Consider the following 22,830-nt stretch of genomic DNA (forward strand, 5'->3'; position numbering starts at 1 on the left):
TCCATGACCTCTTCTTCTTCTCCCCTGTTCATAACAGCCATGCACAATGTAACCTATGACGCCTAGTTCTGGCAAAACTACACTTTGTATAGCCTAATTTATTAACCTCACACCAGTTGATGAAAATGCAAAATTGCAAAAAAAAAAAAACAATGTTATGTAGAATGTAGGAGTACACACAAATCTCTGAAAACTTGTATGCTGAAGTAAACCATCACCCTATTACAAGACACTGCACCATCAACATGATTTTGAAGCTGTTAGTTTGAGGTAAAATAGTTACATAATGTTGCTTTAACAGTCAAATAACTGTGAATTAAAGTTCAGTTAATTTATTAATGATGGTTTTTATAAAGTGTTACCAAAAATGTGGAGGCCATACAGTGTTGTGGTTGTCTCCTAAAAACAACAGTGAGCTATTTCCCATTTGTAAAAGATATAAAGTATGAATATCAATCAATCGAAACTTGATTTTTGTTCCACCTTATTTTACAAAGAAGAGTGACAAGCTGATAAAAAAAAACAATACAAATGTTAACGGTAAAACAATTTGAAGCTAATGTGAAAAAATAAGATAAAAAAGCCAATAAGATGCATAACGTGTAATACAAAATAAAACAGAAACAAGGCAATAAAACATTTAGAAACAAGAATATGACATCTTTACAAAAGTAAGTAAGTAATGTGCACAAAACATCTGAAGCTAAAGAAGTAGGTGTTATGTTTGATGTTTTTATCAATACTGTGTGGTCTGTGTTCAAGAAATCTCTCCTATCAGCTGTTTGAACATTAGAATAATGTCTCAGTCAGCTCTGTGATTGTGGAAATCCCTCGTTGAATATCTTTCTATTACTGTTGTCATGACTCCTGCTGAGATGGTTAATTCTTCCCAGAGATTTCTACATTGTATCAGCACAATAAGAGCATCTCCCTGCCTCAGTTTCTGCTTCTTATGTTATCTTTCCATCTGTCTCTGCCGCTCCTCCTTAGTGTGGCTCATCCATGGCCCTATCTTTCTAAATTACAGGCATAACATAGATTAGACTATAATTACACATCTGTGTCTGATAAACTTGATTCATAAGGGACTCTAGTCATGCCGCCTCACCTCTGGGGGCCTTAACACTAGATCTCATCACCGTTAGTACGACAATACCGCCATTAGCATCTTGTCTATTATCTACATGATTAGCCAGGGGTGAACTAGCTGGCTGGCTGATTTGTGGCAGAGTCATTTGGCTGTGTTGTGTCTCGGCTGACCCCAGGGCAAGAGCAGCTAGTCAGTCATTAGCAGAGCCACATATCGCAGCTGACAGGTTAATTACAGCTGGTTAGGATAGGTTAGCAGCAGGGATGGGATTGTGCCTTGTGGAAATGCCTGATTCCCCCGAGGCATTAACAGTTGCTCTGTGTCAGATGATTTGTCAAAACGAATGTTTTCTGATGCTGTGAGGTAATTTACACGGCGGAGAATAAAAACATGACTAGGCATGGAAAATGAGACATGCACGATGGTAATGTATGCGCACTGCTGCAGCCCATTTTGCATTGTCCACATCCCTAAGCTCAGAAATCCTTCTCAAACTTTTCTGTTTCAGTTTATCTCCATCTCCTTCCTTATGAAGTGAATGGATTTTAAAATGAAAAACGATTAGGGATAATGGGTTTTACATGGATTCACCTCGTCGCTACGCTTAATCACAAAGTAAGTGTCCCTAATATGTTGTACTGTATAGTTTGTTATCGATGTGTTCATTAATGGGAGGCCGATCCGACTATTCATGCGTGTTTGCATATGCCAGCGCGAACTCAGAGCAAACTGTGCTGTGAAGTAACTGAGAAACACTAACATGGACCAAAACAGAGCAGACCTAAGGAGATGTTTCCAGTTCTGCAAGAGTGAAACCATCAGTGTGTGCTTCAACTTTTGTAAGATTTTACTTTGTTTTTTTCCTTTGTCTTTATGGTCATAGAGCTATTTACACATGCATGTGACATCACTGCAGCCATACATATTCTGATAGCATAGGTTTTCCTGAAAAAAAAAAAAAAAAAAGATGTTCATACCTTGATGGTGCATTACAGGGTGATGTAATACAAGCATTATCACACCAACATACCAGGCGAACCAGAAATAGGAAGTCAATAGCAGAGGTCTTGGGACTGTTTGGCCTTGGTGGAAGTCTCATTCTAGTTTCTTTATGTATTCTCTTCTATTTTTAGTTTTATATACCTCTATTTTTTATCTATTTTACTCTTTTACGTCTTTAACTTATTAATTGCAGAATGCAAGAATGAAAGAATCAATGAATAATTTAATGGACAATATTTACATACATTCTTATAGCTTCTTTGGCTTCTGCACCTCATATCTTTAGATTAGTTGACATGTAACTATACCTAAACTATGTCTAAAAACAGTTCTTTTGTCTCCTCAGATCCTCCTATACTGGACCCAGTCTTCCAGGACATGCGCTCAAGGAACTTTCAGATGGTGACCCTGAGGTGTACAGTCCTGCGGTCGAACCCGCCTCGCCTGACAGACATCCGCTGGTTCCATAATGGCGACCTCATTCGTATGCCCATGCCAGACCTGAAGGAGACACCAGAGCTGAAGTTCAAGCTGGAGCCCAACAAAAACGGCTCCTATGAGTGCCGAGTCACCAATAATGCAGGAACATCGACTTGCACCTTTAATGTCTCTGGTGAGTGAACAGACATGAGACAATCGTTTGTTATCCATTCGTGGAAAAGAAACACGTCTGTCTATCTACTTAATATCCATCCATCTTAAATCCATTAATGGACTCAAGGGTAGGACAACTGACCCCCTTGGTGCCCCCATGTTGGAAAAAAAGCTGCAAAAGTGCCCTCTTGCATGCCCCTGTGGCAGATAACATATGATAAAGTGCCATCTATGTTGCCCTTCCAGTCAAAAAGTAATTTTTTCCCAGTGTGTTTTATTACAGAGGTGCAGTAGTTCTAATCCATAATAAAAAAATGTAACCTCAACCAGGGTTTGTAACTATTTCACTATGAATATATCATAATTTTCTGCACACTGGTGCCCCACCACACATACACATACTCCACGCACTCCATATTCAACATGGGGCAGCTGCCTTCCTCAGTATCATTCATCAGTAACATTTTGTTCTCGCTCTCTTCTCCACCATCCCTCAGCCCGACCCTACAACGCCGAGTTCTACTTCGACACACCCAACCCAGTCAGAATCCTAAAAGGAAACAACTATTCATACAACCTGCAGTGGACACAGAGAGATCCTGAGGCCACAGACCGGATCTTAGGCTACTGGATTAATATAAGCAAGGTAAAGCGCTCAACGTGCACGCATTTCTATGTATACAAATACACTTTCATGTCCTGGCTCTGGTATCCATCTGGAGACAGGCAGGTACATGACTTGCCAAACAGGAACTCATTGACTTTGTTTATCAAAGACTGACATTCATCGTCGTGGATTAAACCAAGACAAACGTTGGTCACCTGCTTGTGTTTGCAAGTTTGGCATCACATTGTCTGAGCAGGCTCACATGTGTTACACATATGCACAAGCACAAACGTGTATGTAGTAAAGTGTGCATGCTAAGTAAACATGAGGCTTCATGAGCTCAGGGAGTGTCAGGCATATGTAGTCAATCAATAGAGACCTGCACTGAATTACAACAGTGCTACAGCCTCCTCTCCTCTCCTCTCCTCTCCTCTCCTCTCCTCTCCTCTCCTCTCCTCTCCTCTCCTCTCCTCTCCTCTCCTCTCCTTCTAGTTTTGGCTCTTTACCAATTTTAACTAAAAAGATCGTTCTGATGTAATTCTTGCCCTGATTTCATGTTCCCATGCATGGATAACATGTTGTTTCCAAGAAGACACGGCTCACTGCTGTTCACAGTAAACATGCTTCTCTTGCAGTGAAGCATTTCTCAGAGTGCTTTCAATACAACAAAGTGAATAGAAAAGAGAGCAAACGCTGCTATACTATGCAGCAACGCAAGTAAACAAAGCAGAAACCGAATCTTTTTGCGCTGCATTTTCTTTGACTTTGTATTCTCGTGATCTCGTTTTCACTTGGATTTTTTAAATGTTGTTTATCCAAATGTTATCTGTCAAGGTCAATGTCGGTCTGCCAATATCAAAACTAGATATACACAACTAGATATTTCAAAATTAACTCCAGGGACCTCCATTCTTCAGCTGACTTCCCTTTAACCTTTTGTATTATCTCCTCTCTTCCTGTTACATCATTCTTTATTAATAGCCATCACATCCCCTTCAATAGTCAGTGCACATCACTCAGCTTTACCAAACAAAGGCTTCATTTTCCACTTCCAGACAGTGGTCCAGAGATGTAAAGATGAGTGGGCCGCTCAAAGAAGTCCCATCACAATGCCTGACCGTCATTTTAAACTTTCCACATACAATTACTTCACTGTCTAGGCCAGATTTTAACTTTAAGTGCCAGACAGGCAATTATGTGTTTACTTCTGATGTTGTAACCACAACTTAACAAGTCTGGGCTTCCACTGCCAATGTCCAGGATTCAGTCCAGGCACAGCCACAAGAGGATGATTTTTAATGGTATTTTCATGTTTTATCTTGTCCTCAAATGATTGACTTTGGCTTGACGTGACTTCATTTTCACAACCCTGTGAGGAGTGTTAAATTAGCCTTGCAGTCACAAACTGAAATTTAGATTCTCATGCACAGGAAATAAACTTTTATCCCTTAAAGGCCCAGACAGCTGCTGGTGGCTAAAAGAAGTTATTGTCCTTTTGTTTAATACTTCTGAACCGCCAATACTATCCGTATGATTTAAAAACTCATGTAAAGCAGAGTTTCTCACCTTTTCAGTGGTATCACACGTCTTGTTTGGGCCTTCAGGGGCGCCGTAGTGAGCCTGAATACCCCATCACATCATGTGTAATTGATTTGTCAAGAAAACCCACGTAGTTTCTCCCTCTGGGCCACCGGGCAATGGTTGTAGCCAAGCTTTGTTGCTCATGTTCAATGGATAATATAATGCAATTCTCTGAAAAAAAGTCAGAGTCAGAGGACACTGACGTTGGCTTCAATAAATAGCTGTGTTTAAAAGCATACTAGTTCTTCCAGTATTCATCTAAATCATGACTGATTCTTATTTTTTTTTTTCTTACTTCTAACTCCAACCAAACAGTCTTTGGAGAACCTCTTAGCGGGCCCCTGATCTAAACTTCTGTCCACATTGAGAAGGCAACCTCAGGCCACCTCCTTGTTTTGTTTCAAACATCTATTCATAGATTACTGGCCTTGAGTCAGAAGACAGGAAGGATAATAGTGAATTATACACAACTGGCTGGGGGTTGGTGCGTGCATGTGTGCATATGTGTGCATGTGTGTGTGTCTGTGTGTGTGTGCGACGCTGAAGCAGAGGGAGTGCAGGGTCTGCCAGCTTGCTTTTGTGCGGATGAATAGCTAATTCCCCTCCTACTTTAAGTCTTGGCAGCTTACCTCATTAAGTAAGACTCTACAGGGAGACAGACAAAGAGCGCCGGCCTTCCTAAGATGCACATATGATTGCATGCCGAGGCTCTACCTCTCTCTTGTTCACTTCTGTCCTCCGTCCTTCTACCAGTAGTTTCCATCTTCATCGAACACAGCATCGCTTCTTTTTTCCCCCCATTTCTTCCTCCCACTCCCTCTCTCTCGCTTCCCATCTCTGTTTTTCCATCTCCAAGGTAGCGTGTGTAAGTGCGGACTTAATGGCATTTAGCGTTTGGTGAACCGTGGCAACTAAAATAGCGCTGATGAATAGTCGCTGTGAGTTGTTATGCTGACAGTGTTAAAATAATGAGTTGCATTAAGTGGCAGTTTAGGACTTCTTAAATGTTGTTAAAGTTTAATTTAATTTCAAGGTTTTCTACCTGCATGTTTTTATGTGTGCATTAGAGAGCGGCAGAAAAGAGACTGGAGGGGAAAAGAGAGGGAAGCAGAGGGTGAGAGCGAGCGAGGAAGTGAATGAACGGGTGCGAAAGAGAGAAATAAGATGCAAATTAAAGAAAAACAGCAAATCTCACTGGTCCTCTCGACTATTAAATAGAGTATGAGAACATTCAAATGTAATACCATCTCAATTTCACAACCCATCTATTTCTGCAACACTTTCTCCAGCTCATCCTCTTAACGCCTTGACAGTCTATCTTTTTAGCACATATAAAATGATGTAGGGGCTCTCGGGGGAGACATGCAGACACACGGGAATAAAAGAGGACTCAGATCAGTTCATATAGAGCAGTGCTCTTTGCTGTCGGTCTGAGCACAGAGCTATTACTTTTGTGCCCATTTGCTTTAACTTTTAGCATTTTATTGATGTCTATGTGGGTGTTTCTTCTGTGAGTTTATGTATATTTATCGATCTTTGTGCCCATATGAATGGCCTCTAATGCATTTGTATTTACCCTTGTGTCCATTCCTGTGTGTGTCTGCGTCTGTGTGGCCAGCATGATTTGCTCCATGACTCATTGCCAGCCTGTGAAATCCACGTTTACACTTCTTAATTTAGGTTATTTCTCCCTGCGGGGGGGTTTCCCTGCGTAGGAATTAGCAGGGTTGACAGGCCCTCGTTGTTTCATCAAGCTGTCCTTACACTCCCTTCTTCCTCGCACCATAACCTCTACTCCTACGGCTTCTTAAATGAGTTCTTTGAATCATGAGAGATAATTAAAACGTGATAATTTAACCTTTTTACAACAAGAGAGACAGATTAAATAAGCCTTTTGATGCTCATTTCAGACTAATGAATGCAGGGCTCTTCTCTTTTGTGGATGTATTGAAGGAAGTATCATGTAAATGTCAGAGTGGATTCACATTTACTTGATTTACTGCCCTAAAAGGCATTTGCAGATTTGTTCACATGTATTTGTGTAAAGGGAAGAGGAAGTTTAAAGGGTAACCTCACCGACTGTATACATTAAATGTGTTTACAGGTCAGCATGTAATCTGATTAATTGCCCCCCAGTGATGTCACTCAGTGGAACTTGGTTTTGCAAAGGAAGAATGTGTGGGATAATAAAGTTGATACCTCTGGTTCTGCTGTATCTGTTTTGATAATTTTGTTTTTAAACTGTCCATATTGAGTCCATTAGTGTTCTAGGAGTGCGATGCATTTTCAAAACCTGATGCCCACAATGCATCTTAGCCACTGAGTGACATCACTGGAGTCATTTTATCAGATTACATGCAGCTTCATCCGGAATGGAAAAAAGACTTTATGCTACTTTTATCACATATGCAGTCCTAAGACCTGTAAACACACATTAATGCGCACAATTGGTGGAGTGACCCTTTAAGTGAGATGTTGTCTATAGACAGCTGGGCCAGTTAGATTCAATGGGTTGGTTCAAAAACTAAAAACAAGGAAAAAGTGTGCAGTAGCCAATAATCAATTTGACGTGATAATTTTCTGGACAAATAGGGGAAGGCAGTTGAGTGAGTGGTCATTAAACTTGATTTCAACAAACTGCCGATGCACACATTTCTCTATCTCTTCTTCCATTCCATTACGTTGTGTTCAAACAGAAGACAAAGCAAGTTTTCGCCTCGTGTCATTCAACCCAAATGAGAAAGCTGGACCATTCACCCCAAACAGTCACTGTACCAGGTGTACAAATGATCGCTAGATAGTGACAGAGCAGAGTGTTCTGTTCTTTCTTTGATTTTCCCTGCCTTTCCTTCTAATGTCTATGTTTATGAAGCAGACTCATGCTTAGTGTTACAATACAGTGCCTCTGAAATGATGACTATTTCAATAAAAAAAGACATATACATACATATACACTGCAGAGACTCTCTGGACTACAATCCCATAACATACATACTGTATGTGCGTTTCTTTTAATCCCGAATTTCTCACTGGTTCTTCAGCTTGTTTTCTTTCCTCAATTGTTGCTTTTTCTCTCCGTCTTCACACCTTTCTCCTGCTATCTCTAAATCTTTCCACCTCATCTCTATATCGACCACTCTTGCCTGCAGCGATGGAGTTTGTGAAACATCGAAGTTGTGCAGCTAGCAGCTGACCTCGCTTCAGATCATAGCTACTCACAGGTTCTTTCTGCACACAGCCGCACACCGTCACACAAACACACATCCCCATTATCATATATATGAGAATTAAAAATATTCATGATGAATTAGAGTTTCATGTTAAATCAAATATATGAATAATTTATGTACATATGCAGATATACTCTGTGCTGTGCAAGCATAGATACTCTGGACACATTGCACACACACACACACACACACACAGATGATTGGCTTGTTCACGTGCGTCTAATATCGGTGAGCTGCTGGATCAGTGATGAAAGAGATCTGCTAATAGAGGATAATAGAAAAATTAACCTCACATTCCTGAGTGTTTGGAGAGGCCACCTCTTTTCACGCCGTCAATCCTGATCTCCATCTCATACGCGCACGTCACTCCGTCTGTGTGTTTCTATCCCATCGCTGCTCCTTCGCTCTCGCCCTCTTTCACACATTCTTTGTCTTGTTGTCTCTCTGCTGACAGTCTGATGGAGACACAGCTGAAAACACCGTCTGGCTGCAACCCCTTAAAGCGTGTGACACAGACACACACAAACACACACATGTCAAGAGAGGTATATGGACTTCTGTATCGGTCTGTCAACCAACCACCTCTCCGCCTGTTAAAATATGTTGTCACTCACTGCGGTCACATTGGCTGTCTCCTTCTGTTGGTCATTCCTCTACATGCTGTACATCTTTCTCACCGTCCTTCTGTCCCTTTGCCTGTCAATTAGGTTCACACACACACGCACACACACACACACACACGCACACACGCACACACACACATTATGTCCACTGACCTAGTGAGGGAGGCAGACGGAGGTAGAAGCAGGGAGACAGATTTTTTCTGCCAGCAGTGGGAGCAGCTGAATTCTTATGAGTCACACTTCAGCACCTCATTGATCCAGTGTGTGTTTCCAGGTCAACACGGTGTGTCTGTGTCTATGTGTGTGTGCATGTGTTGGTGTGTGTGTGTGAGTGTGTGTGCATGCTTTTAGTCTAGTTCATTTTTTTTGGCCCACGCACTGTAAAAGGAGGCAAACAAGTGTCTGCACGTGTGTGTGTGTGTGTGTGTGTGTGCGCGCGCGCGCGTGTGTGTGTTCGTAGACCCCACCCATGCATGGAAAGAGGCAAAGTCAACTAACTTGTAAAGCTCTGACTCCGCAGCAACATTAACTCATATCTCCCTGCTAACACACAGTCTATGCATTTTACATGAGCATAGTTTCTCTTTGCTGTGATATTTCACATAATTATGCATATTCTGTTTGAGCAGCATGTAAATGTTTATACTGATGAATGTAAGCGTAAGATGGTTTTAAAAGTGCACTTTACATTTTAACATGTTACTGCAAACCATGAAAAACATACATGTTATGATGATGTGTGTTTTTATGAAATCGGTTTTGGTGCCAGATGAGCAAATATTTTATATAAGTTAAAATGAGCTCCGCCTCGATCAACAGTGGAATGCTGCTCACACATTAGTAAATCAACATTAAGCATCTAATAATCATTTTAGGGGTCATGGGGACATTTTGAGAACAAACACTTTAAGTATATTTTGCTGATAATATTTTTGTACTTGTAATGGAGTAGTTTCACATTGTTGTATTGGTGCTTTTACCTAAAGGAGAACTATAATGTGTTTTTCCTTTCCTTCAGTGTGCCATATTGGTCCTCTTGCATGTTAAAATTCTTGAAAGTTAAAAAGGCCGAAGTCCGCACCAACACAAGCTCCTCTTTCCCACAGAAAACACTGCTCCTGAAACGCCTCGTCAGTAGTCCCGCCTTTAATTATGTGACTTTGTGACCTCACACTACGTCACAGAGTCATACATTTGCATAATTTATACCCTAGCGGCTAGTTTGGCACAGAAAAATGTATTTAGCACAGTTGCTTTATTGTTGTTAGCAGATCTGGCTCAGACGTGCGAGAGCTGACCAATCAGAGGAGACAGTATGAGAAAACTGATGCATTTTTTGAGCATTAAAGAATGTAAACCTTTTCTAGTAGTAACCCAAAATAAAATTATAAACCTGAAAATGCACATTATATATCTCCTTTAAGTCAGGGATCTGAATACTGGGATTTTACTCATGAAAACTTCAACGAGACCCATAGCTGTTTAAGAAATCCAAAACTCTGACCTTTCCTTGATGTGACAGTCTCTTGAACCAAAAGGTCACTTTTCATTAGAAGAGGCAGTATCCTGTTATGCAACACTCTGCTACTAAAGCCTTCGTTATGTCTCTTCTTTCTGAATTTCTTCAAATGACTTATGAAAAGAAAATCCAACTCACTCCAACTACAGTGCAAGTAAACAGGAATGATGTGTGCAAATGGCAGGTCTTTAATTTCCTCTAATAAATTTGGGCTCACAGCAGCATCACAAAACAAGAACTTGATTGGAAAAGGAAAACAGTAGGTGAGAGAAGTATTGGGAACAATTAGTGTGTGGTTGATATTTTGAAAAAAATATAATTTCACCAGCATTGTGCAAGGATGTTTCATAACTGGAAAAAGAGGGTACAAAATTGGAGCAACTGAACTGGAAACAGCCAGGCTAGCACTGAAAAAAGAAGATTTAACAGCCATTAGTGGCGCAGGGCCTGGTGAGGAGGGAAGGATTTGATTCCAAGTGTGTTGCCGAGCACAAACATGCAGGGATCGGTCTCTGGATGCCATGTGGGGCTCGCACTATAATTGGAGTCGTACCAAATTCTTTGCAGCCTGAGCAGGAGTCACCATAGTCATAGAAATGATCATCTCAGTGCAGCTAAGTTTGAGTTTGTGGTGGTGGGTAGACATCCAATGGGAATAGCACAAATCAACTTGAGTATCAGACAACAGGAGGAAAAGCTGAATTCACCGTGATGATGTCAGGACATATTAGCGATATGCAAAGTTATGGAATGCCACCGTGCCTCCATGACTTACCAAACTAATACTCTTTGGATTGGATGAGCCGAGTAGAAGCAGAACAGCAAGCAGACACATTTAAAACACACATTTATTGCATGGCTATATTCTTTTTTCTAACTTTAAAATGATTATCCCACAAAAATGGAATGGGAAAATGTGTAATTTGTGATGACTGAAATTAAAATGAATTTTCAGTGCAATAAATCAATCAAAAAATGTAGCTGCTATTTATTGTTCTAAATTCATGTTGCATATAATCCGCACAAACTTGTTCCACTCTGATTGCTCACCATGTGAGGGCTCTGTGCTGTCGACATTTAGCATACGCACACACAAGCACATGTACACGCACAATCAGACACGACGCACATGTACACACAGAGACACTTGTGCTGCATGCATTACCTGATAATGGCATGCTGTGGGTGTACTAAGGTGTTATGGTGGAGTGGCTGACCTAATGCATTAGATTGAGCTCACTGTCAGGTCTTTAAGTAGCTGGGATCAGAGGCAGATACACAGCTAATGGATCCTCCTGTCCGTGGGTGGAATAACACAGCAATAGCTGTATTAAAAGTGGTGCTAGCAAAAAAAAACCCACCCCTGACTTACCTTTAAAAAAATGAGGAGACAATTGGACTGGATCACATCTTATTTCATCCATTTTTATTTCCATTTTCACGCACTGCCAATTCAATTTATTTAATACTGTTTGGGAATCAAACTTGTGTAAGTAAAGGTAGAGATATCATAAATGACTGACTCTCTGGGGAGACGTGCCGACACAGAGGGGAATAAAAGAGGAGTCAGATAAGTTCATATAGAGCAGTGCACTTTACTGTAGGTCTGAGCACAAAGCTATTACTTTGTACCCATTTGCTTTAGCGTTTGCATTTTATTGATGTCTATGTGGGTGTTTCTTATATGAGTGTATGTCCAGTTTATTTATCGATCTTTGTGCCCATATGAATGGCCTCTTGTATTGTGTTGTGTGTGTGTGTGTGTGTGTGTGTGTGTGTGTGTGTGGCTGGCATGATTTGCTCCATGACTCATTGCCAGCCTGTGAATTGTTTTGGATAAAAAATGGGACTGAAAACATATATAACTCAAACATATACTTATAATCAAAGTCTTGAGGTACAGTATGTTGACTGGCTATATGCCCAACACTGGCTGTATGCCCATAACCAATTCCACTGACATTAAATGGAAATGTGAGGAAACACGCATAAAAAAGTAAAATAATATGATGATTCGGTGATTAATAGGGTGTGTCTCAGGGGCGGAATACAAAACTCAGAGCGGAAATCCTACTGTGCCACCCCAGCTGTTTGTTGAGTATTGTTAATGTGCATTGTTTTATTTTAGCCTGTTATTGGAGGCACAATTTGTTTTTGAGAACTCAAAGAAGTAAACATGGAAGCTTATTATTATGTTGGTTTGGTCCCTCTCTGGTGTCTTGTGATCAGCAGGACTATTAATCTCTTAAATGCACCTTTTGTAGGAATTGCTTTAAATAAAAGTGAATGAATCTGATGTAAGACACAGGGACCTAAGAAACTGTGAGACGAGACACTGTAATGTTGGTAACAAAAGTATATGAGAAATGGTAAATCATCATGCCACCCCTGCATACATCAGTGCCCTACTTGGGCCACCCCATTCCAAAAAATCTGCACCTGACCCTGGTGTATGTAGATAAATTGTTGCTTCATCAACACAAAGCGCATATCTGTGTTCATCAGGAGATGACGGTTTTAATCAGTTAAGCTGGCAATTATTTGCCAGGAAAAGTATGAGTGGATCTTTAACCCCAAATTAGACTCCATTTGCCTGCCTACGTAAAATTGCAGAGAGTATTACCAGTGTAGGAGCAGTTCATATTGCAGTTAAAACCCGCCAGATGGGAGATGAGCCGGAGCTTTGTGTCGTTACCTGGGGGAATTTCCCCTCAAATGGTTGATTTTTGATCGGCAAACATATTGATATCTTGGCATATCAACATAAGGAGGCTAGGTTAAGGATGATATTATGTAAGTACGGGAGGAAAAGGGGAAAATAGATGGAAGGTGTGCCTGACAGTACTGACACCCCCATGTGTGACTCTCACTTTTTTTCTGCCTCTCAGTCAGATCTGCCGTTTTCTGACAGTCGTCTTTTTTACAAACTTGTTCACATTCTGTGTTTCCAACAACCACGTGCACGTACATGTTTGTACAAAATAACAGCATAAGTAGGCCTCCATTAAATAGGAGAGCTGTTATTATACCTGGGCAGCCTGCCCAAGTAAAGTGTATGTGTGGAAAACACTGATATTTGTGAATTTACGTCTTAATATTCCCTGCTTGTGTGCTTGTGTGTGTTCACCTGTACGAATCTAGAACAAGCAGACCCTGCTTACAAAGCATATAGACCTCAAGGGTAAGGAGCCAGAGAAGGGTGTGCTGATGTCCCACACCATCTCAGACCTGAGAATCCCTTTGTCCTATGAGGTCCGATTGGTCCCCATCACCGTCTACAGCACTGGGGACTACATCAGTCGCATCATACAGTACTCAGAGCGTGAGTCTAATTTTAAACGTTCATAATTTTCTAAAGAAATCACCTTTCATATCCATCGACTGACATAGTTTGAGTGTGCATATCTGATTGTTAATTGATATTTTTTTCTTACAGCCTACACCTATCCACGTTCTTCAGGTAAGACTTCCCTCTTCAGCACCATCTTCTGCTCTTCCGCATTTCACTTGCTTGTTGTTGTGAGCTGATTGATGGCGGGCGTTGAAGTTAGGAAGGCACGTTGAACTTCGGTGCAAGCTAATTTATCTTGTTTGCTGCAAACAGTGCCAGCATAAGTTTTCCAAGACAAAGTTTGCCATGACCCAGCCTCGACCTTAACTAAATCTCATTGCTAGGGAGGAGAACAGCTGAACAGTACGACGTGAGAAAGCAACTGATGGCTGGAAGCAGGCCCGTGACATTTGTCATCAAAGATTGCAGATTATTGGAGGATATCAGACTGGCTGATGCTTTGATTGGTTATATTATTGTATGTAAAGCTTACATATTTGAAAAGCGGTAGACAAAACTATATGTTACACATCGCCTTAAATATGTACCCCCCTCTCTCAGTCTCGTAGTCTTGCACTCACTCCCGCTCTCCCCCTGCCTCTCATCCTCTCCCTCTCTCTTTCTCAGTCAATTGCATCTTGTCTATTTTCTTCATTAAGAGATACGCAGCATTTTTCTGGCAGGAGTGGCAGTTGGCTCCGCCAGGGTGAGGCAATTAAAACAACAGCAGATTGGAACAGACTGCGAGAACAACAGTGCAAATTGAAAGGAGCGCATGTAGTGGAGCAGGGTGTGAATAGTAATAGATTAGCTTCCTGAAAGAACGAAGCGCACACACACAAGCTATCCTCATGGGGAGCGCGAGCCATATGCATCTGCAGCGGACTGTGAGAGTGTCCGGGAAGCCTTCACTGAATCTGTCAGCTTGGATGGTTTTCGATAGCGGCTGCTTCGCTCGCTTCGATTTTCATTTGTTTGGCAAGTCTCTGATAGTGGTAAAGCCCTCCAGATGGGCTAATGAAGGTGACAATGCCATAGAGAGAAGCCCGTCTATCTGGCTTAACAAGAGACATCAGCAATCAAGGATGCTGACATTCCCTCAGAGGTCTTTCTTTGATGCTTTCTTTCTGTATGTGATAATGTGAAAAATCCAAAATCTGACTTCAAAACACAAGAATTGGAGGACATACAAAGAATCCCGAACATCCTAGAATATTACTTGTCATGTGGATGCATCCGATCATTGCTTCCCCTAAGCTTTGTTGTGATGATAATTCAAGTGTCAACAGCAGGTTGGAAACAGTCAAATGGAAACAGGTAGACCTTGGCATCTAAATTCAAGAGGTTTATTCAGGAAAAATGGTCTCCACGAGAATCCATGTACTGACATTCTCAGGCTTGATGTGCTCACTATGGCAGGGTTTCACACAGATGCTTCTAAATAAGAGATAACCTTTGAGATACTTTCCATCCTGACAAATGAATCTAAGCCCAAACTTTCCCCGTTTAGAGAAGTTATAGCTTTCTTCATTAAAAACTTTTCATCCAGATTTTTGTCTTTTCATGTTTATTAGCAGCAACAGCAAGATTTTTTCCTCAAAATTTTGCAAAAATAAACCCCAAAGGCAAATAACAGAACAAAAGGCAAGCTTTAATGCAACCATGAAGTCCAAATGCAAAATCTAAAACAAAAGGCAGGCAGAAAAGTCTGGCAACAAAAAACAGACAAGGAACGCAGAGACGTGAGATGAAAACAGACAAACCAACAAAGAGTTAAGGGAAAACACAGGCTTGAATACTCAGGGAGTGATTTGCTCATGGAACACAGGTGAGCAGAAAAAAAAGGACGGGGAAAACAGACAAAGACAGGAAGTGGAAAGCAACATGACACGAGGATTAACTACTACTGTACATTCTTGAAATTTGACTGTTTGAAACACTCCTTGAAACAAGCTGAGAAACACAACCTTCAGTGTAAACCAGAGTTCAGTAGATCAACTGTTCTTCCTCTAACATGTGTTTATCGTCTTCTCCACAATATCTCCAGGCTACGTACTTTGTTCTGTCAGAAGTGTTATGTTTTCAAAAAGTCAAGTTTTTTTTGGGGTTTTTTTTCACTCTTTACAGTCGACACAGCCTGACCTCATCATGATTACCTTTAACATTTACTGCAAGTGGGAGTCAAACATCAAGAATATGCTAAATATGTGAAATCCACTTCAAGTTCACATTATATTCCCTTCCGCCTACATTGTGCCTATCACTTTGTCTGTAATTGCCTGGCTGTCTGAGCTCCACATTTGAAGTGAATACCGCAGAGGTTATTATACAGCTGTATTGTTGCTGTTCATTTCCTGGTCACAGTGGGTGAAAAGAAAGAAATGGCAGGTTATGTCGCTTTTAGTTTGTGACGTCAAAAGTCTGACGTGTCACTGATCTGCTGTGTTTTCCTCTCCTGTTTTTTTCACCACACACCCCAGACCATGTGTGTGGTTTTGAGGATGAGCGGATCTGTGGTTTCTCTCAAGACCGGAGTGATGTCTTTGACTGGACGAGGCAGAATCACCTGACGCAGAATCCCAAGCGATCTCCCAATACCGGCCCGGAGACTGACCGCAGTGGAACCAAGGAGGGTGAGGAAACGGGGGGGAAATTTTTATGTTCAGCTTCAGTTCTGTGATTAGTAGTCGTAGCGGTGCATTGACAGAACTAATTAGAAAATAAAACAAAACAGAAAAAGATAAATCCAATTTGTGTTCCAGACTCTGGATGATAGAGCGTTGTCTTGTTGCTTTCAGGTTACTACATGTACATTGAAGCGTCACGGCCGCGTGTTCCCGGGGACAAGGCTCGTCTGCTTTCTCCACTTTACAATGTGACTTCAGTCAGAGGCCCCAAGGGGTCCGGCAGAGTCCCGTACTGTGTCTCCTTCTACTACCACATGAAGGGCAAACACATTGGTGAGTAGCACAGCGTAGAATGGTGCTCATAAACATACACACATGTCTTCTACCACGTGAGAGCATCCATAGAGCGCAATGACATGATATACAGGAGAGAGTATGGTCACACTCATATCGCTGGGCTTCTGTCAAAGGCTGAACTCTGTGCTTGACCCTCGCTTGTAGAGCTTGTCAGACACGACATCATAGGTGTGTATGTGTGTGTGTGTGTGTGTGAGAGTGAGGGAGAAGAGGGGGTCGCAGTGTTACCAAAGTTCTGTTTGTACATGTTCCTGCTCGTGTGTGTGCGTTTGTGTGTGTGGAGGTGGCTGAAGGGGGCAGTGGGTGTGTGATTTATGGCAGTGGCAAGTCACAATCAGTCATTTGGGGGAGCTGTTCATCATAATATGCTCTGTCACACAGCTAGAATGCATACATCTTGTAGCCTACACAACTGCACACACACACTTTTACACACACACACCCACATGCATCCTGTACAAACAGACATGTATTCCCCCCCCCCAAAAAAACCACAAAGTAAAACTAGTAAATACATGAAGGCACGCCTACTTTTGTTCAGACACACACACACGCCCACACAAAAACACACGCACACACACCCACAGACACACAAACACAAACACACACCCGTACACAAGTTGATTTATGTGTCCTTAGCCCAAGCATACAGGTTTCACAGTAACATTTGTCACATTCTGACCCGTCCTGCCTCCTAAGAATATTACAGTGAATATAAGGGCACAATGTTTTGTGTGTGTGTGTGTGTGTGTGTGTGTGTGTGTGTGTGCATGTGTGTACAGATGTGATTATGCGATAAACATGTGTATTTACCTGTACTGATGAGAGAAAAGGCATGAGCAATGGTTTGTTGGTTGGTCTGTAGCTCAATGGATCGATTATGATTAAATGACCCCACAGAATGAGTCCTGCTGACTTTGTTGTCAACTGACTTTTCCTCTATTGCCATCATGAGGTTGACATTTTTGGTTCAGAGTCAGATAGCTTGACAACTGTCGGACGGATCTTCATGAACTCTACAACATATTCATAGAAGGTATATCCCAACCACATCAGTGACCCTGTGACTTTGCCTCTAGTGCCACCAGCAGGTCACTGATGCTGTGGTGTATCTCAACATCTATGATCTACATGATGGATTGGCACACAATTTAGATATCCACAGTGCACAGACAATCTGTCCTGCTGAGTTTGGTGATCCTCTGGTGCCACCATGAGATTGACTTTTCAGTTCTTTATTTGAATATCTAAACAGCAACTGATAGACTGCTGCTAAATTTGGTTCAGAAGTTTGATAACCTGACTTTTCATCTATAGCTCGGCTGCCCAAAGTGAGCCCTGTGATCCACTGCTCAATTTGGCCTGCCAGATATTTGAAGAAAAAAAAGACAGAAAACAGAAATAAATAAATTAAAAAGAAATGTAATGTTTATGCTGTGAGGTAAAAAATGCTCTTTAAATATTTTGAATTTTGAATTATTAATTCATTAATTCGTCAGCCAATTAAGGGAATTTGGGATCTTAGTAACATTTTGCATCGTAGCAAACATTCAAAAAGGTGCTCGCGTTTGGCCCCCAGCCCACTATTAAGTTTCAGTTTTGGCCCTTCAAGGGAAAGAGTATTGCTGATCTAGCGTCTTCGGCTGGTCAAGATTTTGTGTCATGCAATAGTTCAGTTTGTGAGAAAATACCTGCAGCACTCCCATCAGCCTTAGACGAACTTCGAGTTTTGTTAATTAGCAAATGTTTGCATGCTAACACAGTAAACAAACCTCTTGAAAATGGTAAACATTATACCTGCTACACACCAAAATGCTTGAATTACTCAGCTTTGTTGCTAAGAGAGAAATAAATCAAACACATTGGAAAGTTGAATATAACTTTCTCTTCCACAGGCAGGCAGTGAGACTACAGACATAGATCTGAACCCATTTGAAAAAGCACCCACATAAGCACAAAGAACCATGAACACACACAAAAGCACTCCAATGTCCAGAGTTATTGATTCATTTCTTGGATCTTATTATTATTATTCCTGGAAATGCAACATGTGAAAACAATATGAAGGTCGTTTTAGTCGAGACCTCTGTCCACAATAAAACATAAACTGCTGAATCTCTAAGCTCAATTTTCCGTATACACACTAAATTTCCAAGCATTTTATATGGTTATACGGTCTGGGAGCTGTTTTGGAAAACAGTCTTTAAGTCTAGACGGAGGTCTGAAATGAGAAAAACAAAGATAAATTTCCATATTCAACTGGCATGGTGTGGATGTACTCTCAGATAAGCCAGAAGGACACTGCCTGCCAAGCAAAAGACAGCAGGATATCAAAGTGATCCCCTAAAAACTGGGAGGCTTGCTAAAAATCAGAGAGGTGGTTTACCAAACTAGACCCATAGTTGGGTGAATGCATTTATTTTTCTTGCTCCTTCTCACTGCTGCCTGGCTTTCTTACAACAGTTGTCTCTGTGAAACACTTCATGAGCAATCTGTTGTGGATACTAAAGCACTTACTTGAACATTTTTGTTGTGCATTTTGCTCAAAGGTCTTCTAGCAATGAGACAAGACAATGCTACATCAGTCACACAGCGCTTGCTCACAATTAGTCTATTCAGTTAGCAGTTACGCCCAGCCTCTGCTACAAGCCCTCCCTCAATTTACTCTGTTGTTCTCCCAGTCTGTTCCAATCTGTTGTCACTTTAATTGCCTTACCTTGGCAGATCTCACACTCCTGCCGGGGAGACACGGTGTGACTCTTAATGACAAAAAGAGACAAGATGTGGATAAGACAGACGGGGTCAGTGCGAGGAGAGATGAGATGAGAGGAGTGAGGGGAGAGTGAGGATCGGCCAGCCTCAGGGGGGGGGGGGAGAGGGTTAATGAAGACGTTGAGAGAGGAATGTAGAGAAAAGAGGCGGACTGAGAAAAAAGTGCAATAAGAAAAGAAGCGCAAGAAAGAATAAATATGAGGAGGCATGAAAAGAAGGTTAAAAAAAGGCTGAAACAGAGAGCTGCAGGAGAGGCCATCAGCTCGTTAATGGTCAGAGGTAGTGAGAGGATGCAATAGATAGTGCTTTATGCTGAAGTACTGAAACTAGTTTTAATGTACTCCACTGTATAGTGTTAGAGTACTGTAAAGTGTTAAAAGGGCTGTATATGTTGAAAGCCTTCCGGTACTTTGACACGAAGCAATTTTTAGAAATGCTGTTGAAATGTTGCACCTTCCCAACCCACATATACATGTTGGCAATGTTGTAACCAGAGCGGTATGTGAATATAAAACAGATGAAAGTATTCTTTAAGGAAAGAAAGCTCTTTGACTGGTTTGGACTCGAGGTGTGAAATAGGCCGACGCCTCAAATAAAGACCTTCCCATGTGATGTGTTTCTTTTTTTGTTCACCTTAATGTGTTTGTCTTTGGGCTTCGCTGGCAGCAACAATAAACCACATTTAATTAGTTTTGCTTGGCATTGGGTAGTATTTTAGACTGGCTCAGGTTTGTGAGTGAGTGCCAGTGGCAAGCTTTACTTGGAATCACCGGATTATTTTCACTTCAGAGTGATGGAAAACAAATTAGAGTTTGAGTTATGTATTATACCTTTATATGTCGTTCTGGATTACACTTGTATTAAGTAGGGCTTTTAATTAGCTTGCTGTGTGAATGTTTACAGTTGTGTAAGCGGTATGTATTGCCCATTTCACATACTGTAGCCGTCTGATCTTATGTCATACCTAATAGCAAGTTTTACCTTTCCTGTCTTTTCTATCTTTTTCTAGATGCGACTTACTGTTAAAAAAGTGTCTTCCTCCGATGTTTTAGCTTTACATTCTCATTTTCAGGAAAACATTTGCTTTGGATTTAGCTAAATCCAGATTTGTCCCATTTCTCATGCTCCTGAAGTGGTTATTTACTCAGAACTTTAAATGAAATGCTCTGGCTTGTTGTTTGGTGGCAGAAGCCAGACCACTGACTGCAAATCTTCGTTCTGTGTGCACAGATTAACATAGCTTTGGCTATTCTAACCAGCACCAGGAATGGAGGATGTGAACCCTGTTCAGGTGCAGATGAGGGACAAAGGGAGGGCTGATCGATCCTTGTTCATCTGTTACTATCAACAGAACATACAGTATAACTCATTTGATGTCAAGTATGGCAGTGTGTGTGTGTGGTTCTGTCTGTGTGTGGCTGTGTATCTCCACCGTCCTCCTCGCTCATGATTCTACGGACAAGTAGCCCTGATAGAGCTGTGCCTTCTCCTCTGCCTCTCTGACACTCTTACCAACACACTCTGCTTTACCTCAGTCCAATCAATAGACTGCTTATCAGACTCCTCTTCCCTCTGTCGGGCGTGTGTGTGTGTGTGTGTGTGTGTGTGTGTGTGTGTGTGTGTGTGTGTGTGTGTGTGGGTGGGTGGTGATGGTAAGGGTGCAAATAGATAGTAGGTGAGAGAGAGAATGGGAGGTGAGTGATGGAGGAGACAAGGAGGCTCAGATATGTGGGGGTAGAATGAGAGAGTGGGCTGAGCAGGTGAGAGTGGACTATACCAGCCAATGTCTCTCTCCATTATATAACTATATTACAGTGCCGCCCATGTCCTTTCAAATTTAACGTGATGAACAGTTGCATGTGACTCTCTGATGTGGCTATTCCAGCTTCAATATCAGTGCATCATTTTTTCCCGGGAGCATTCTGCTGTATGGACCTGAATTTGACCTAAACGGTAGACGACCGTACAAAATGGTCCTGGTGTTAAAGCAATGGTTTTGACATTTTGGGGAAATAACACTCATTTGGTTTTCTTGCTGAGAAGTTAGACGTAAAATCAATACACCTCTGGTTCAATATGAAGCAGGCAGTCTGTTAGCTTAGCTTAGCATAAAGGCTCGAAAAAAGGGGTAAACAGCTCACCTGGGTTTATCCTAAAGTACCAAAATCTGCACCTCTAATTAGCATGATATATCCAGAGGTTTCCGGCAATCACAAATCTGTTGAAGTGGGACATATCTAAATTAGTTAGTTAAGTTATATATGCTATAATTATATTTCTACATATCCTTGAAAATTAATCTTCCTTTATATGACTGTGTAGGCTTTAGGCTAGCTTAGATGCAAAACAACCGTTCCATTTGTTTCATTGTCACTTCACATTGACAAAGCACAAGCTTGGATTGAATGCCGTAGCGAGCCTGCCTAACCAACATACGGTTTAAGTTAAAATCACTACATTTCTTCGGTAACTTGGGTTAGAGACGTACCTATGTTACCTAAGTAACTTACATATACGTTATGTACGTAACATAACTTGACTGGGTTAGTAAGTTTTAAAGAACTCACCAGTGACTTATCATTTCGCGCTAGGCACGAACAGCGGTCTGATGAATGAAAATCCTCTGCTTGTTCAACCTCAACTGTCCATCCCTTTACAGACTTTTCACTCTTTATACTACTTCTCCTGACCTCCTTTGTAGCTTTAACAATTACCACAGCTGCTAGAGGTTGCCACCTAGCGGCCAAAAGTAATTAGGGGTGGTAATAAGCTGCTTTCAATTTAAAAAAAATGTTTTTTTTCAATCCGATAACAAGATGTTTTCCATTCCTCCACAATTCTCATTAAATGGACACATATGTTTGGGATCTTGTCATCTTTCTCTCATCAAAGAAATGGATAAGCGTGTTTCCCAAAATTTCCATCTATTGCAAAACAAAAAGTAGTCTGAAATCAGTTGGTTTTCACAAATCTGACAGATTTAGATTCCAGCACATCTTTGAGTTGACACATCACGCACCCTCAACATGTTATTTAACCTCCCTGTTTGCCCCAGTGCACAGTACACTTCCCCTAGTCACACCTCTCTTGTGACAGAGTGGGAAGTTAATTACCGCCAGCCTGCTCTGCTGTTTAATTCAAGGTTTGAAGAACATTAGCCCAGAGACACACACACACACACACACACACACAAGGGAATGACAAACATTTGTGCACATACACAAACATACATCTACATGCAAACTCACAATTAAAAGTGCGTGCACACAAATATCCAGTACGTAACACGCAGATACTGTGCCCCCTGCCTGCATATGTGTTTAAGAGACTGGTGGATGGTTAATGTTCCAATTAGGAGCTGGCTGGGGATCATTAAGAAGATGAATGATTCTCTCACACCTTAGAGACCTGCGAGAGGGAGAGAGAGAGACTATTTGGACCACTTCCTTATGGCTCCAGTGGTGTCATTCTCTCGAGCTTGTTTTTCAGGATTCAGG

At 41.4% G+C, this 22,830-nt stretch overlaps 1 protein-coding gene across 1 annotated transcript in view; it reads left to right on the plus strand.

Annotated features, from left to right (window-relative positions):
• The window catches only part of mdga1 (MAM domain containing glycosylphosphatidylinositol anchor 1), a 179,956-nt gene that overhangs the window by 133,432 nt on the left and 23,694 nt on the right, over nucleotides 1-22,830 (plus strand). The window contains exons 9-14 of the mRNA XM_073464950.1: nucleotides 2,439-2,705; nucleotides 3,184-3,332; nucleotides 13,388-13,568; nucleotides 13,683-13,706; nucleotides 16,058-16,210; nucleotides 16,376-16,537. Of these exons, the coding sequence (XP_073321051.1) occupies nucleotides 2,439-2,705; nucleotides 3,184-3,332; nucleotides 13,388-13,568; nucleotides 13,683-13,706; nucleotides 16,058-16,210; nucleotides 16,376-16,537 (936 nt within the window). The remainder of the gene's footprint in view (nucleotides 1-2,438; nucleotides 2,706-3,183; nucleotides 3,333-13,387; nucleotides 13,569-13,682; nucleotides 13,707-16,057; nucleotides 16,211-16,375; nucleotides 16,538-22,830) is intronic.

The sequence above is a fragment of the Pagrus major genome, chromosome 4, assembly GCF_040436345.1.
Source record: "Pagrus major chromosome 4, Pma_NU_1.0".
NCBI classification, from domain to species: Eukaryota; Metazoa; Chordata; class Actinopteri; order Spariformes; family Sparidae; genus Pagrus; species Pagrus major.